This window comes from Xenopus laevis, chromosome 8L (genome assembly GCF_017654675.1).
Source record: "Xenopus laevis strain J_2021 chromosome 8L, Xenopus_laevis_v10.1, whole genome shotgun sequence".
Classification (NCBI taxonomy): domain Eukaryota; kingdom Metazoa; phylum Chordata; class Amphibia; order Anura; family Pipidae; genus Xenopus; species Xenopus laevis.
In genome coordinates this window covers 77,301,186-77,318,315 of record NC_054385.1, presented here as the reverse complement: position 1 = coordinate 77,318,315, position 17,130 = coordinate 77,301,186, and the positions used below count along the sequence as shown (strand labels likewise).

Genomic DNA, 17,130 nt, shown 5'->3' with positions numbered 1-17,130 from the left:
GCTGTGTGTAAAACTGCTATTATCGTAAAAGCAAGAAGACAGAAAATAATTGTAAATTGCAAAAGTACTCCAAAGAACATTCTTAGCAATTTAATGGTGGTGGTTAGATCTTTTTTAACTTATATACATTGCTTCTGTAGGATAAGTAATTCCCAGAGCACTTGCTGTGTAGCTCAGATAAGAAAACATCTAAGATAAGCCAATGATCTTCACATTGTCATTAAGCAGGAAAGAAAGCTGCCTCCTTCTGTAGTCCTAAAGTGAAACAGACTGCACATTTGGAGATATTAAGCCACCACAGTATAATGTTCATGAGTAAAACTAGTAGCTGTGAAAGTGTAAAGTTTTTGCTCACTTTTACTTTATTCAGTCCCCATAATGGTTAATCCAGCCAAGGGATGAGTTTGTTTCAGACTTGGAAGGGGGCTGCTTACTTTTCCAGTTTCCCTGGAGGTTCTCTATTTGTTCAGGGTTATCAGGTGCCCCTTTCTTTAAAAGGGGGAGTCATCATGTGCTCTGTCTCTTTGGACCCCACTTGCTGTAGGTGGAGGCAGTGCTGGGGAGTTGGAGGTAGTCCTCATTAGATGGTATGGTAGTGGTGACATTGAGGGGGTTACTTATTAAACTCCGGTTGGTTGACTTTTGGGCCAAAACTCAAGTTTTTTTTTTTTTAACTTAAATTTTTCAAGATCTATTAAAGCCCGATGCAGCAAAAAGCCCAAATCCGAAAACCTGCCATCTCAGACCTGCCGAGGTTCTGTATAAGCCAATGGTAGAGGTCTCTATCCTAATTTGAAGTTTCTGTAGTCTGCGCTGGAATTAGCCTGAGAATCCCACCATTTTGTACTTTTTGGGCAAACATTAAAAAAAGTAGGCTTTTTCCCAAAAAAACAAGTGATTCAGTAAAAAATTAAAAACAATTCATACAATTTGGGTTTTCGGTTTTAATAAATAAGGTAAAATCGGGTATGGGAAATGAATAAGGTAAAATCGGGTATGGGAGTTTGGACGTGGTTTTTTAATTTACATAATGAGATAAATTCAGATTTTAGTAAATAACCCCTTGAAAGTGAAGTTTCTGTAATAGCTTACTCTAGGAGAGTTAGGAGTAGAGCTAGGAGAGTTAAGCTTAAGGTAGGTGGTAGAGCAGCCTGGGCTCCATCAAAGAAATGAGAAGGATTAGTAGCCCACATTGTTACCCATAGTGCTTATGCACGTCTACTTATGCAGTAATATTTATTTCTGGAATAAGGCACCACTGTAAACATCCTTCTAGTGCTGGGGACTAGTTCACCTATAAGTGAGTACTACTTCAGAATTGTAACTAATACTCTGATACTCTAATGCCTGTGCCCAATACCATCTGGGGAAGTACTACTAAAATACTGAAGTTTGATGGATTATGTGAAGTAAGATTCAAGAGAATTGTTTGAACCAGCAATACAGACTTTGGGGCCCCGCACATGTTTACATGAGGCCCCCATGAACACAAACAGCAGTTTCTACATTTTGGCCACACCTCTTGTGTTTGCTACTCAAACAATTACTTAGCAGGTAGGTAGGTTTTGCTTGGACAAAAGGTTGAACTATGATCGAAATCATTTTACTGAAAAGCAGATGGAAGCAGGGGTGCAACTATATAGCAGACAGAGCCTGCAACTGCTGGGGGCCCAGGAATTATAGCTGGCCCTGTGGAACTACAATATATGTTCATTGAAAATGATTTGCTCTGAGAATTTAGGGGCTAAATAACCATTCATTCCACTGCTGAAAAGTTAATGTAGGAGATGCTCATATCATTCAGTAAATAGATTCCAATATATACAGTTTGATGTGTGTAATTCAGTGTGGATAACCATTTTTCCGCCAATATAGTGAGGAGCCATCTAAGGGCTCTTACACACAGTCATTTTCCTCCTGTGCTCCCCTGCATTGTGCTTTCTTCCGTTCAACCGCAGGGGAGCACAGGAGTAGACGCACTCAATTATTGTGAAGGGGGCTGTATGCACCGAACGCAGGTAAAATAAGTTTGGCGCTTACATGCGTCTGTGTGAGTATAGCCCCCTTCACAATAATTGAGTGCGTCTACTCATGTGCTCTCCTGCGGCTGAACAGAAGAAAGTGCAAGGCAGGGGAGCGCAGGAGAAAACGGCCACGTGTAAGAGCCCTTAGAGAGCCCCATGTAATGCATGCTCGGGAGTTGCAGCTGCTCAAATCCAAGTTGGGTAAGAACGGTCAAAGGTCCTAGTTACCATGAAGCTCATCCTCATTCAAAATACGGGGGGAAACAGTTACAGGTGTAACATGTGTTTGTTTTCCAATGTTCTTACCCTCTCTTATAAATTTATTTTTGTTCAGATATTGCTGTTCCAATGATTATGTCACGATGTCTAAGTTTGGGTGAGTGGAAATCTCTGACTTGGCTGTAACCTTTCAGTTTGGAAAGCAGTCAGAAGTCAGACCCAGAGTTACTCACTACAGTTGCCCTATGATTCAGGCCAGCCAGAGGAAAGCCTAATCTGACAGTAAATACCACTGATCTGCTATTTGTGACAGTTTTTCTAATATTGAAGTATAAAGTTTCATTTCTTCTTTTGTCTTTCTGAAGCAACTCTGGGAGGGGGGGGGGCGCAGACTCTGTAAACTGTTTATAGAACATTACTTCATACATTTGTTATCATTGGCCCGCTGAGCAGAATCCCTGAGTTTAATTAAAGACAACTGTTATAATTGACACAATATTTTCTAATATCCCACAGATGCTGGGAAATGTATCAATTAAAAGTAGCAAAGTGTAACAATTCAGTATCAGCACCTGAATTACTGAGCTGCCAGACTGAAACACCACAGACAGTACCATTAAACTTTAAACTTCAATTTTGGGAAAATGGTAAAAAAAAGAGCATCGAAAGTAACTGAAAAAAGTCTTTATTTCTGGTGAACAACCTGAAAATGACTGAACTTTAAAAAGTGTTTGTCTACGAGGCACCAACCCCCTGGTTCTAGCCACAACGACCTCAACCTGACAATGAGACTGGCTACCTCCCAGAGTCTACCAAATAGGTAGTAATGGATATCCCCAACATCCATAGTAAGGGCAATCAACTGGTTTATCTTATTGTTTTTGTTGTTATTGTTTTCAGTTAAAAGAAATCTGTCCCGCACAACCACCTTATTCACGTTTAGCAGTGAACTTGGAAGTGTGAATACCGCTACCCCACTCTAAATGGTCCTAGATTGCACTTATCCCTAATCTTGTCGTATTTGTTTACACACCATACATTTTGGAAAATACACACACAATATCTTTTGTAATAGTAAAAAAGCTTTTATTGGCTTCTTATCCTTGCATATCTTGTAACATGTTTTGTCTTTGCTGATCCTTGCTGGAATGGCTATATGTAAGAGACTTCAATACGAACCTGTTCAGTGCAGGTATCAACCCTAGAGCTAGCTTAGTTTTAACCAGCAAATATACATTTTTTTTTAGTATCTATGTCTGACCTGGCTTACTTTTATAACATCTTTATATTAGCAAAGAGCTGTTCCTATAAAAACATATTTTTAACTTGCATTATCAGTTGAATGAGCCCAAAATGTGCAGGCATTCTATAACTATTCACAGTGTACAGTAAGTAGTCTGATAGCAGCCTGAAGTACGATTTTGTAACTAAATGCTAATTCCTGGTTGTACTATTAAAATCTGGCAGATTCTCTGATCTCCTGGGTCTTGTACTCTGCATATCCCTTAGAGAAGAATCACAAATGTTCTGTATTCTGCTCTTTTTTCTTCACCTCAATTCATTTGTTTTCATGATTTGCTTGATACACCTGGATAATTTCTAATATAATTTGGCTGCAGGCCAAATGTGCAATTATATCTCAGTTTTAATAGTCAAGAATGACATGGAATCAGCAGCTGTTGTTTTGTGTGATGTGTTTAACTTACTTTCCAAGGTTTCTCTACGATGAAATGAGGGCATCAGGGTATATAACTGAAGCTGAATTCTGACATATCTGCTGATTTGTGAGGGTATATAGGGAAGTATGGCACATTTTTTTTTACATTTTTGCTGGTGGCAATGCACTCAACTTAAAAAGCAGCACTTGCCAAATGAGCAAGAATGTTAGTCTGAGTGGAAGTCTAACCCTGATTTTTTTATGGGCTGGGTCTGTCTGATTTTAATAATGTAATAGTTCTCTGTATCATTGTGTTATATAACTAAACACTTGATCAATTCTTTCTATCTTGGTAACAATTATTAGAGAGAAGGTATACTGGGCCAGATTTAGGGTAAAGGCGCATGGGGAAATGAAGTGCTTCTTCCATCTGCAATAAAGTAAATCGCCAATGGGAAAACATACACGGCTCTTTGTTTTCTGAAGTCAGATTAGTCGATTAGGGTCGACCAAACAGTGTTTTAAATGTAAGACCAGAAGATGAGTATGAGAGGGCCTGAATAGAAAGATAAATATCAAATAGAACTGTAACCTCACAGAGCAATTGCTTGTTGCTGGCAGGGTTAGTGATCCTCATTTTCAAAGCTGGAAAGAGACAGAAGAATGCAAATATTGAAAAAGACTAAAAGGGTGTTGGTAGTATAAAGGGTTATTCTTAGGGTTAGGGTTATATCAAACACTCTACTAGAAGTCTTCTGCTGCAGTCCCCAATTCTACAGAACAGGCAACCCAAACAAAGTTGATGAAGCTCGATTGAAAATCCTTAGTACCAGTGTGCATTGTTGGCTTGCCAGTATTAACCTGTAGTATATATACGAGACCAGTTGCTGTTTATATGTTACAAAACAAATGTGTCTTGGGCCCTGTCACATGAGGGGCTGCATTGCCCAGTGGGAAGTCTCCTCTCCGGTGAGCAATGAATCCAACAATACCTGCCTTTTCACATTGCTTGGAATTAGTGCATGTAAAAACACATTACATGTTTGATCCTGGGTCATTGGCCGAAAATGTGGAAGGAAGCATTTTAAAGCTCGGATGACCACATTTAATGTGTTTTACATGCAACAATTCCAACTAATGGGAAGGGGCAGGTATTGTCAGACATGTCAGTGCTTGCTGGGAAGGAGATTTCCCAGCGGATGATGAAGTGCCCAATATCTTAGCACCCTAAGGCATCATGTGATCAAAGAACATAGAAGCCTGCTAAACACCTGGAATGTGATTCTCACTGAAATATCTCAGGTCAATAGTCTCAATGGCTATGGAGAGATAAAAAACTACAAAAATAAGTAGAACAATAAGGATAACAAAAGTTATGAGTGGTATTGCTCAAAGATTAAACCATGATGTTGCTCCTCAGTTATCTTAACCCTTAATATGTTTAATTATGCCAGGATTTGTATTCCAGCAACATTTGAGTATTGTTGAGGAGCAGGCTTTTCACCCCCTGTCCTAGATATGTTCTCTGGTCCTCCCACTGCAAGGAAAGCTAAACTCATACCTTCCAACTGTCTTGTTTTTCACGGGACAGTCCCAATTTTGACAGCTCAGAACGCAGTCTAATCTCCTGCACTGAAAAGCCAGAAAAATATACAAAATTTCTGAAATGTAATTAGACAAGATGCTTTTGGCAGAGAACCCAGAATACTCAGCACCTGCACTTAGATACATTTGTAACAATGTAAGATAAGCAAAGGTACAATTGTAACTATTTAAGATAAGAAGGTCTCTCGAGGAAACGGTCACTTGCAGCTTAAAGGGCAATTCACCATCAGTAGCAAAACTGTAATAACACAGCCATGATTTTGTAAAATGGATGTTGTATTTGGGGGTATGGTGATAAAATGGACAAGGTCAAAACATTTTTCACCACGCTACTCAGGGCAGGCCTTTTTGTTCCCATTTTTTAAATGTTGGGAGGTATGCTTAGTCGACTCTCAGAAACCAAAGGCAAGGCTCAGCTAAGCCCTAAATCCCACATGAGAGCACATAAACCAACAGTCAGAGGAGCAGCGGAGTAAGTACAGAGGAAGCAGACCCTGTGGCTGCAGGGGGCACAGGAGGTATAAGGGCCCCTAGAAGGCCCTAATGAATATATAATTTCAATAAATATTGGTAAAACAAGTCAACCTCTAGACATTTTGCAAATTTGCTGTGGGGCTAGTGATATATAGTTACTCCAAGGTCTGGACTTAGAATCAAAATAGGTCTTGGCATTTCAGGTACACAGAGGCCCAATCAGCCCACTAAATACTTTCTATGGCACATTATAGCAGCCCCTCTGGCATTTGCCAGAACCCACAGATTGTCAGTCCGGGCCTGGTTACGCCACTGTAGGGGAGCAAGAAGGAGGAAACATGGCTGTGCATTAGAGATGGTACATGCCCCTCATTGCCATGCAGTATGGATAAAACAATGGGCAGCGTATATTTAGTTTTACCAGCGTCTCAAAATGATGGCAAGACACACAAACAAGGAGAAACTGCTGGAGCATAAATGCTGCGATTCAGACTGGGCGCACAACACAGGGCTGTGCTAATGATAGTTATAGTGATTTATAGGCAACACACAGGCAATAGGAGCGTTCGCTGAACATGAGCCAGAGGCGACCTCCTCCTTCCGCCATGTCCAGTCATGAGGTAGAAGCTTTCAGTAACTGTCTACAAAAAGATTTTGTCCAAATCCTACTGTTATGCTAGTGCTCTGTGGGCGCCCATAGTGATGCAAGTGGCCCTGCCCCCAACGTGCACATCCCACAGCAGCTCGTATATCTATTCTGGACTGGGTGTGAATATGGGAGGATCCTGTGTGGGCTGCTGACTTGAGTAAAGTCTCCAAACAAAATGGCCATGAGATAAGGAAAGTGCCCTGCGTAGGACTGGGGTCAATGTTGTAGCAATGGACGGGCTTCTTTTTCCTCTCTGCCTTCTCGTCCAGCTCGGATCTGCGCGCTTGGACCTGGCCTTTTCCCAAGGGATCAGCGGAAGGACTTAGAGTCTCAGTGGAACGTTTGGAATCAGTGCTGAAGGGAGTTGTGCCACATAGGGATATACCTGTCCCTGGAGGAGTCTCAGGAGTTGCCCGCCACTTCCGGGATACTTGGCTTAGCGCTAATACCAGTGAGTAGCGTCTTCCTTGGCGACACTGTGGGGTTCATTATACTTAAGGGGGTATCGTCTATATATTGCGGCGGCCTGTCTGTGGCCACATTGCTACCATTGCCGTAAGCACAGACTGCGCCTGTTTAGACGTACTGTAGAATCAGGGCACAATTCCACCAATGTTGCGCTGACAATGGCAGGGGATGGATGGCAATGCCGAGCTAGTGCAGCTGCAGGGTAACCGCTCGTTGGCAGTGTTGTGAGTAGGCACGTGTATACTGACACTGTGGCACACGTGTATAATAAGCTTCACACTGGCACACACTAGCCGGGGCTCTTATGCACTGTTGGTACCTGGCAGCTCTGGAGGTGGAGCGTACTGGAACTGCTTTGTGCCTTTCACATTGTCAGAGACTGCAGCTCCTGTATAACGTTGCGCATCTGTAACAGCAGCGCTAATGCCCCTCATTGAGTCAGTGATACGCGTTATTGGTAAGCAGGGTATGAGGTACAGCGGCACTCCTCTATACGGTGTGTCATACACGACTGGCACTCCTCTATACGGTGTACATTGGCACTACTGTACCCTGAGAGGGGTGAGATACGACTGACATTCCTGTATAGGCTGCTCTCTGACCTTGTTGCTACTGTGCCGGGACACCCCAGTACTGACTCGTTTCCCTACGACTGAGACATAGCCACTAGCAGCACACACAGCAGCACATATATGTCAGCACACACAGCAGCATATAACTCAGCACACATATCTCTGCACATATATCTCTGCACATATATCTCTGCACTGTGCGGAGCCTGAAGCAAATGTGCTGGCGATGCTATTGGTAGTGGAGTGAGTGCGCAAGAGTTAGTAGCAAAGGCTGTGCTGGGAGTCGTGTGGCACATACGTTTCATAATAGAGCATTGAGTGGGGTCACAGCTGGCACATTGAGAGCATATTAGTGGCACGCTGTGTGCGCAGGCTTTCACTTTAGTATAGTCCGGTATGTAATGGTTTGTCTTTCCATCTATATGGGTTGTTTTGCAGTCAGAGAGAAGTCCTGGCTAATTAACCCGTTCAGTGCGTCTATTTGGGTTGTTTTGCCGTCAGAGAGAAGTCCTGGCTAATTAACCCGTTCAGTGCCGGGGCAGCATTGTCGCTCCCGCCCCTTCACCTTGGTTGCCTTCTCCCCCTGCGTGCGTGCGCCCCTCTCCTCCCCCAGTGTCTCTCCTCCCCTCGGATGACGCCCTGCCCACGTTTCTCCCCTCTGGGCATTTGTGGCTTTTTGTTTGCAGTGGAAACAATTTCTCGCTCTTTAGCTTCCCAGTCTGCCCCTCCTCCCTCTCCCCTCCCTACTGCTCCGGACTGGCACAAGACCACGTGTCCGGTGCCCGCGGACTGGCAAACTTTGTCGGATCATGACGGCGGCGAAGGGGTGAACTTTCCGATCCAGGTACGTTAATGTTGGTTTGCTGATCCTACGGGCAGGAAGTCATGTGGCCCAGCGGGGGGTCGCGTTTGGGAAGGGTTAATAATGGGCAAGTGATGGCTGACACGCTGGCTCTGTATCACGGTGTCACTCCCTGGCTATGGCAAGTGCCGAGCTGCTGCACAACATGCTGAGCTGAGTTGTCAATCACCGGTGCGCTTCCTCATGTTACAACTAAATATGGAAAGTTGTTTCATAAAGTCGCTACTGTATTCTGTCCTGCTCCCTGATGTGACAGCTGAGCTTTAATAGGGTGCAGCTCCCCCAACACAACACTCACTCTGTACTGAGGCGACGCTGGCTTTACAACTATCACGCTGAATATAAACAAGCCGAATGTATTCACTTTTGCACTGTGTACTCGACTTAAGAGTTGCCCAGCCTTCTGCACTAAAGCTGTCCAGGAAACTTATAGTTAACTGCATGGGATGTGGCATTTATGTAGTGAAACAACACCAGGAAGGCCACAAGTTGTCCATGCCTAATTTTAACTTGTAAGAAAAGTCTTGTTTCTCTTGGAGAAGTGGTGTAGAAAGATCTGGTTTGTTGTCTCCTAGCAACAAGGATTGACTTCACTCCCAGCCAATCCCAACAGCTGAGTCCCAGCGCTTCCTACAGTCAAACAGCATGTCGCAATATGAAGTTCATAGTGCAGCCCCCCCTGCTCCCTCTCAACTTGCCCTGCCCCAGCACACAGCCGCTTGCTAAACTGCCTGCCTTTAAAGCCTCTTTATTTACTGCTGATGAAGTGCTATGTTTGCACAAACTCCACCACTTTTTATCCTCCATAAAACAAGCTGAATAGGAGGGATGGCTCCCCCTGACTCGCTCTTTGTGTTTGGAAACCTGTAAACAGAGAGAACAGAGGAGGGGGAGGAGGACGTTTTGAGATGGCAGGGCAGCTGCTAATGTGACTGGGGCTCCTTAAACATTTACTCATCTGCTTTGAGCTAGTAATAACCCTGCAAGTGCTGAGGGGGATTTGCAGCCCTTCACAGGGTAGCTAAGGTGTTAATAAGATCAGTCATGCCATTTCCCCTTTGTTTTCAGTTCCTGCCTGTGAAATCAAATTATTACAGTTATACGGATACTTTTCATGATGATACTTTAGTACGTTCATTTTATTCTTTATTTTTTATGTATTGTTTTATTAAAACGGTCCGTATTTATTGTTTAACTTTAAAGCTAATTTAGTTGTGTAGGTTTATGGGCCAGTCTCAGGTTAATCTGCCTTTCTGCTGAAGTTAAACTATATCACCCGCCATCACTTAACATTCAGAAGTTGTCCTATATGCCAGACTCGGTAGTTCACCACACCTGGAGGGCTGTGGATTTGTCACACATGTCCTACATTCTTGCTACACAATCTGTTTCACAAGGCAATGCAAGAAACAAGCCTTCTTTATAGTTTAAAGTTGTGACTATTTAGGCATTGTTAATTCTTTTGTGTGTGATGTTTCTCAATGAAGAAAACAGTTAGATAGAACTTGCTACATAAGCTCAGCATATCGTTAAAGGGATACTGTCAAAAAATTTTTCAAAATGCATCGAGGGTAAGGCCACACGAGGAGATTCGGGGAGAACTTCAATGAGTCAACTTCGGGCGACTATAGAAAACGCATCGCCGCGCATTAGCAACTTTTCATTGTAGCCTATGGGAAAACACGCTGAGGCAGTTCGGGGAGATTATCGCTTAGAAGACGAGGCGATTAGTCGCCAGGCGACAAAATGTCCCCGAATCTCCTTGTGTGTACTAACCCTAATAGTGGTGCTCCAGCAGAATTCTGCACTGAAATCCGTTTCTCAAAAGAGCAAACAGATTTTTTTTTTCATATTTAATTTTGAAATCTGACATGGGGCTAAACATAGTCAGTTTCTCAGCTGCCCCCCAGTCATGTGACTTGTGTTCTGATAATCTTCAGTCACTCTTCACTGCTGTACTGCAAGTTGGAGTTATCTCATCCCCCCCCCCCCAGCAGCCTAACAACAGAACAATGGGAAGGTAACCAGATATCGGCTCCCTAACACAAGGTAACAGCTGCCCGGTCTATCTAAGAACAGCACTCAATTGTAAAATCCAGGTCCCACTGTGACACATTCAATTCAATTGAGTAGGAGAAACAACAGCCTGCCAGAAAGCAGTTCCATCCTAAAGTGCTGGCTCTTTCTGAAAGCACATGACCAGGCAAAATGACCTGAGATGGCTGCCTACACACCAATATTACAACTAAAATAAAATACACTTGCTGGTTCGGGGATGAAATTTCATATTGTATAGTGAATTATTTGCAGTGTAAACACTGTAATTTAGAAATAAAAACTACATCATAAAATCATGACAGAATCCCTTTAAGGTTGTTCTGGCTGCAGAGAGTGCCAATGTGAAAGTAAGTATGCATTTTCATTTTCATGTGGTGGTGAACTGTAGTTCTCACACTTTCCAGCCAGCTTTGAAGTATATATGTGTGTGTGTGTGTATATATATATATATATATATATATATATATATATATCTATATATATATATATATATATCTATATCTATATATCTATATATCACAGCAGCATACAGTAGTATTCAAGTATTGCATTACTCTGAGTAGTGTGTATACGCTGAATAAACAACTGAGTCTTGGCAAGCTTTGAGAACTGATGACTGTTGTGAACAGGAAACGTTAGAGAGGACACAATCTTTTTCCTGTGCTTAATTGTTTTCCAAATTATGATTTCCTTGCATAGCATTTGGAGAGAAGGGCAAGGTGATCTAAGAGGACAAATTTGTTGGTTACCTCTGTTGGAATGAAAATAAAAAGAAGGTGGTATAACAATGAGTGTTTGGCAGTCTCTTGCGGAGGTTACTGGCACATAAGCAAATTACAAATAGAATAGAGAGAATCATGTTGTTATAGCAACAGTGCAATTAAATTACTGTACTGTCAACCATAATAACATTTTACTGTTTAGAGGCTCCTGGGAACGAGAACTTCCGCTTGCAGACCAAGCAGTGTTCGATGGACGTACCAGCAGAGTAATGTGTCCCCTGTGCTACGGGCAGTACTTGTGCACATATCAAATCATCTATGGGAGTCCCAGGACAGATGGGTTCTCTGTGCAGTCTGATCATGATACTCCATAAAAACAAATATATGTGCCCCTGTGTGTCTTTGTGTGTGTATACAGGTAAAGTTGCTGTACCGTGTTAGCCAGTAAAAATGTTACAGAGCAACCCTTTTGAAAAAAGGAAAAAAAAATTATATTCCTTTTTCTTGGTCATTTGTCCTATGAGCTGAATGTTGTATATATAACAGAGAACACCACAGCTTCATTGTGATCAGCTTGAAAAAGGAACTAAAATGTTCTGAAAGCTTGGTATGATTATATTAGTTAGCCAATAAAGCATCGCCTTTATACCACTTTTGTTATTTTTTATTTCAAAAGGGTTGCCCTGTAATGTGTGAATATATACAGAGAGTAATAGCAATAATACCACAAAATGTTATATTTATTAGTTGTCAGAACCATAACACACTGCTTTCCTTAGTTCAGGATTTCTATTTAAAAAATCATGAAGAAAGGTATTTTCATTTGCACTATATAGTTGAGGTGCAAGTTAGGTGTATATGAGAAATTGTGTCCAAAAAAATAAATTAGTAGTCCTTGAGTTGCACATATTATAACATTTTAATGATTAATTTTTAGTCCTATGGCGCAAGGGTTTCTGGCGAGCGGTGTAACTACAGAACCTATGGTCACTGAGGTTCCCTGACTGTCGCCTGGTCTGCATTACCCCAGCCCCTTCTGCCACTTAATTTTTGCACCCATTGCAAGTGGGAGGGGAGAAATTGTGCATACACCTGGAGTGCAAGCCATTGTTCCAGCCACCCTGATTGGGGTGGGCATTAAAGTTACACTACTGGTTCTAATCTCTGCTGCTCTTCAACAAAGAACAGTGGTGGTTAGAGTGCCACTGCTGATATTGTTACTTATTTAGAACTGCTGTGTGTAGCAGATGAACAACTGATAGGCAGAACTCCACCATTCCTGCTGTATGTCATTCTATGTGCACATTGTCCTTAGAATTAGGCATTGATTTACATATATGGAATATCAGAAAAGCCAAATGCCACATTTCTGAGCAATAATTGCCTAACCACCTGCAGGGTCCAGGAGTTTACCATACAAGTCAAAGCTGGAGCACTTCCCACTGCTGCTGCATGCCTTCCGAGCTATAAGTATCCCCTTGTGCCACCTAATCTGCTGCTTTAAGTATTCATTTTTCATACTTCTTCTCAACCTCTAAGGGTCTGGCCACATGAGCAGATTCGGGGAGATTAGTTTCCCCAGCGACAAATAAATCTCCTCTTCTTCAGGGCGACAATCTCCCCGAACTTCCTACCCTCCACCGGCTAAAATTAAAATCGCCTGGGGGAAGGCACATGTGACGCTTCATTTTCCGAAGTTGCCTCACTAGGAAACTTTGGGCGTCTTCGGAAACTATAAGGATAAGTAAATTTTTTTTCTTATTAGATATGTGAGAAGATAAAGCTACCTTGCATTGCATTGTGTTGTTTATAGTAAAGGTGGCCATAGATGCACCAATAATATCGTACAAAACAAATTGTTGAACGATATTCGGTCCATGTATGGCAGGAAACAAGCTGATCGATCTCTGCAAAAGACTTGGATAAAGGTCGGCTCGTCGATGGGGCACCTTTTAAGCACCCGAACACCGGCCACTGTTAGTGCTGAATCTTCAGTTACAGGTAGAATTCTATTGTTTCTACATGTATATCTGATAATTCAGCTCTAACCTGTCTGTATTGAAAACAAATGATTGGTCACAGAAAAGATATGGCCACCTTAACACTAAATATCAAAAGGACAATATTTAAAATAAAGTCACTATTTAAATAAAACCAGGTACTTTGTGGTAGACTCACCAAAAGTAAATGGGGGAGGGGGGTCCAGGTGCACATGCCTCAGACCAGCAGCTTGTATTAGGTAGATCATAAAATATTTGAAGAACAGCAGGCTGGCACAAACTGGGCCATCAAGTTTTTTATTACATCGCATTCCTTTCAATTGGTAGCTAACAAAATTCATGGCCATTCTCTTGGAGAAGGATGGCATCTCAACATTAAGAGCCAGATTTATTAATAATAGACTTTGATTTTCTAAAGTTTTTTCTGATTAGAGAATATTTTTTAAAAAAAATCTCTTTGTGCGCTAATTTAAAAATAACCTAAAAACTCACAAACGTTGTGTAAATATACACAAATATATCGGACGAGATAAACAACCCAACATACATGTTCCAAAAATCATACAAATTTTAATAGCCAGCTTTAGTCTCTTAGTCACTTTAATGTTCAAACTGCATTAACAGTGGGGTAACTAGAAGTTAATAGGTCTCTCAGCAAAATCTTTTAGGGCCACCCCATTCACATAATGTTTTGCATACATGCCATTGGTCAGCTTCTTATAACTGATAGATCTTCTGCAGGCTCTAGATCTGTTGTATTTGCATGTACTGTGGCAAAAATGATCAGAACAATTGCCAGCCTTCTCGTGTATCTGTCAGTTTCAGACATCATAACATGCAATGTCTGGAGGTTACATTTAACCCCATTATGCCAGCGTGGCCTCCATCAGTTTGAAGTGGTCTGTTTATACTCGGCTGACAAATGAATAACTTCTCTGATATGCTATTTAGGTTATCATAGTGCATTTTTGTATGTTGGCTGTTCAGTCTGCCAGAAACCAAACATTACATTTTGAGATTTGAACCATTGTGGGAATATTTTCTCCTACAACATGGATTGCTTTCATCATTAAACAAACATTAAAGAAGTTGAACGAACAACTGCTGTAATGTAAACACTGCTAATAGAAACAATGTTTGCATGCATATTAACAAACTATTGTCCTTTATTTTTGTAACACTGGAATATTTCCAGTGTTTGCAGAGACTGTTGAACAGTCACATCAGTCATGTTGTACAAGGTCCAGTTTCCTCAAGAGCCATGTAACTTGCTTTTTTGGACTATGGGAGGAAACTGTAGTACCTGCAGGAAAACAATGCAAGTACATGGTGAGATAAATGGCAATAGTTATTATTATTCTTAAAAATCAGGCATGGTCTCTAGGCTGCTTGTGGTATCTGCTTCTATTGGCTTTCTTTAGCTACCATGGCACCATTTTGAGTGATGTCAGATTCCTATTGAGTGTGCTTCCATTAAAAAGTGCATAAGCATAGGTAGATTTTTCCTGCAAGATGCAGTACTGATAAACTAATGTTATCTTGGATGGTCTTAGAGAACACACTGTAATAACATTGTACATAAGCAGCCCTATATAAATAAAACTGTTCATACATCACTGGGCAGCTTACCCCAGTGCAGTATCCAATAGGAAACAATCCGCCGTCCACCAATCTGTCTGCTTAATTTAGAATAATGAAGGCAAATATCTGCCCAGTTTTAGAAAATGAGCCCTTCTGACTGTCTTTTTTTGCACTTATAATTTTTCGCTACCCGTTCTGGTTTTTCATAAAGCTATAAGTGTGCTCTTACATGCTTCTTATTTCCCCTTTATAATTGGATATTTACTGTCCATTGGATTCTCACAGTCAGATCAGTGATTTTTGGCAATATACTGGGGTTAAATTTGTATTCTTGTTCTATTGGCTTTCTTATTTAGTTTGGAAAGTGAACACATATGCCTTTTTGTCTTCCCATATTCATTACAGGGTAAGTATGTGTTCATGTTCTGTTGAATTATTTAATGGGAGGTAAGTGAGCTCTCGTGAGTTGTTGGCTTCCCATATTTATATTGATATGTGTGTGTCCATGCTCTTTTGGAATTTTGTACAGTAACTGTGTACTGGAGTACTTATGTTTCTTTGTTTTTATATGTATTTCTGAATGCATGAAAGTGTTTATTACCTATGTGTTCATTTTTGATTTTTTTTAAATGGTTTTAATAAAGCTAATTTTACATATATTTATTGTCTTACAGGAGTCTTTGCCTAAATGGGTCCAGTCATGCCTCCTAGTAAGAAGCCCGAGGGCACAGGAATAAGTGTTTCTAGCCAGTGTTACAGGAGTAACACATTATCCAACCCACTCCATGATGATGATGATGACTTGGACTTTCCACCACCTGCTGTGAAAATCAATAAAGAGAAAGGGGGAATGGAAGACGAGGAGCTTACAAATTTAAACTGGTTGCATGAGAGCAAGAACTTGCTTAAAAGTTTTGGGGACACTGTCTTACGAAGTGTCAGTCCTGTTCAGGACATTGATGATGACACCCCACCTTCACCTGCTCACTCAGACATGCCCTATGATGCTAAGCAGAACCCCAATTGCAAACCCCCATACTCTTTCAGTTGTCTCATATTTATGGCCGTTGAGGACTCTCCCACCAAGAGACTGCCAGTAAAGGATATATACAACTGGATCCTAGAACACTTTCCTTACTTTGCCAATGCTCCAACAGGCTGGAAGAACTCTGTCAGACATAATCTATCATTAAATAAATGTTTTAAGAAAGTGGATAAAGACAGAAGTCAGGTAAGCTGCTTTATACTGCTACTGTAATTGTACAATATAGAGAAAATGTCCAAGTTTAACTTACAGTACTTTCTTTAAGGAACCATTTTGAAGGTGTTGTTCACCAATCAAACACTTTTTTCAGTTCATTTATTTTCAGATTGTTCATCATACTTTTTTTAATTGCTTTTCATGTTTTTATTTTTTAACCATTTTTCCAAAATCTAAGTTTAAAGTATAATGGTACTGTCTGTGGTGTTGCAGTCTGTCAGCTCAGTAATTCAGGTGCAGAATCTAAACTGTTGAAATGTTGCAACATTTAATTGATACATTTCTCAGCAGCATCTCTGAAATATTAGCAACTATTGTATCAATTCCAACAGCTGCCTTTTAAGGGCAAGTCAACCCCCCAAACTAAAAATGTGCCAAATAAAAGATAGCATAATTCTAGGGAATTTGCAATATACATTCATGACACATTTTTTATTGCTATTAAAATCACTGTTTGTCCCTTTCTATTCTCTGCCCTGGTGGCTCAGACTGCTGATACAATGTAAGACAAGGCAGCTGATTAACAGACCTGTCTTTTCTGGGGAACGAAGACTTTTGCAACATTGTTTAAATAGTAATAGGTAACTTTTTATTTTGGGGTTGACTTGTCTTATTTGTCTTAATGAAACCTAGGGATTCTGTTCAGCAGGGCCAAAGATAAGAAATGTAACTATTAACTGTATCAATTCAGAACAGTTTACAGAGTCTGCGAACCCCTTCCAGAGCTGCTTTAGAAGGTGAAAAATTAAACTTTACACTTTAGTATTAGAAAAACGTTCACTCAGAAAATAGAAAGTAATTGGAAAATGTTTTTATTTCTGGTGAATTATCTGAAACCAACCTAACTGAAAAAAAGTGTTGGGTTTTTTCCCAGTGTCCTGTCAGCCCATCCAACCCTATACAACACCTTATTGTCACCTAAAACATCACACTCTCCTTCCGACAAATTATATAGCACGAATAATATCCTACTGGCAT

At 41.0% G+C, this 17,130-nt stretch overlaps 1 protein-coding gene across 8 annotated transcripts in view; it reads left to right on the top strand.

The window, feature by feature from the left end:
* foxn3.L (forkhead box N3 L homeolog) overlaps positions 1–17,130 on the top strand; it is a 163,289-nt gene that overhangs the window by 79,768 nt on the left and 66,391 nt on the right. For 3 of the 8 annotated variants that reach the window (XM_041571875.1, XM_041571876.1, XM_018228566.2), the window contains one exon: positions 15,566–16,122. In XM_041571875.1, coding sequence (XP_041427809.1) covers positions 15,580–16,122 — 543 coding nt within the window. In that variant the 5' untranslated portion in view covers positions 15,566–15,579. 8 annotated transcript variants of the gene reach the window in all.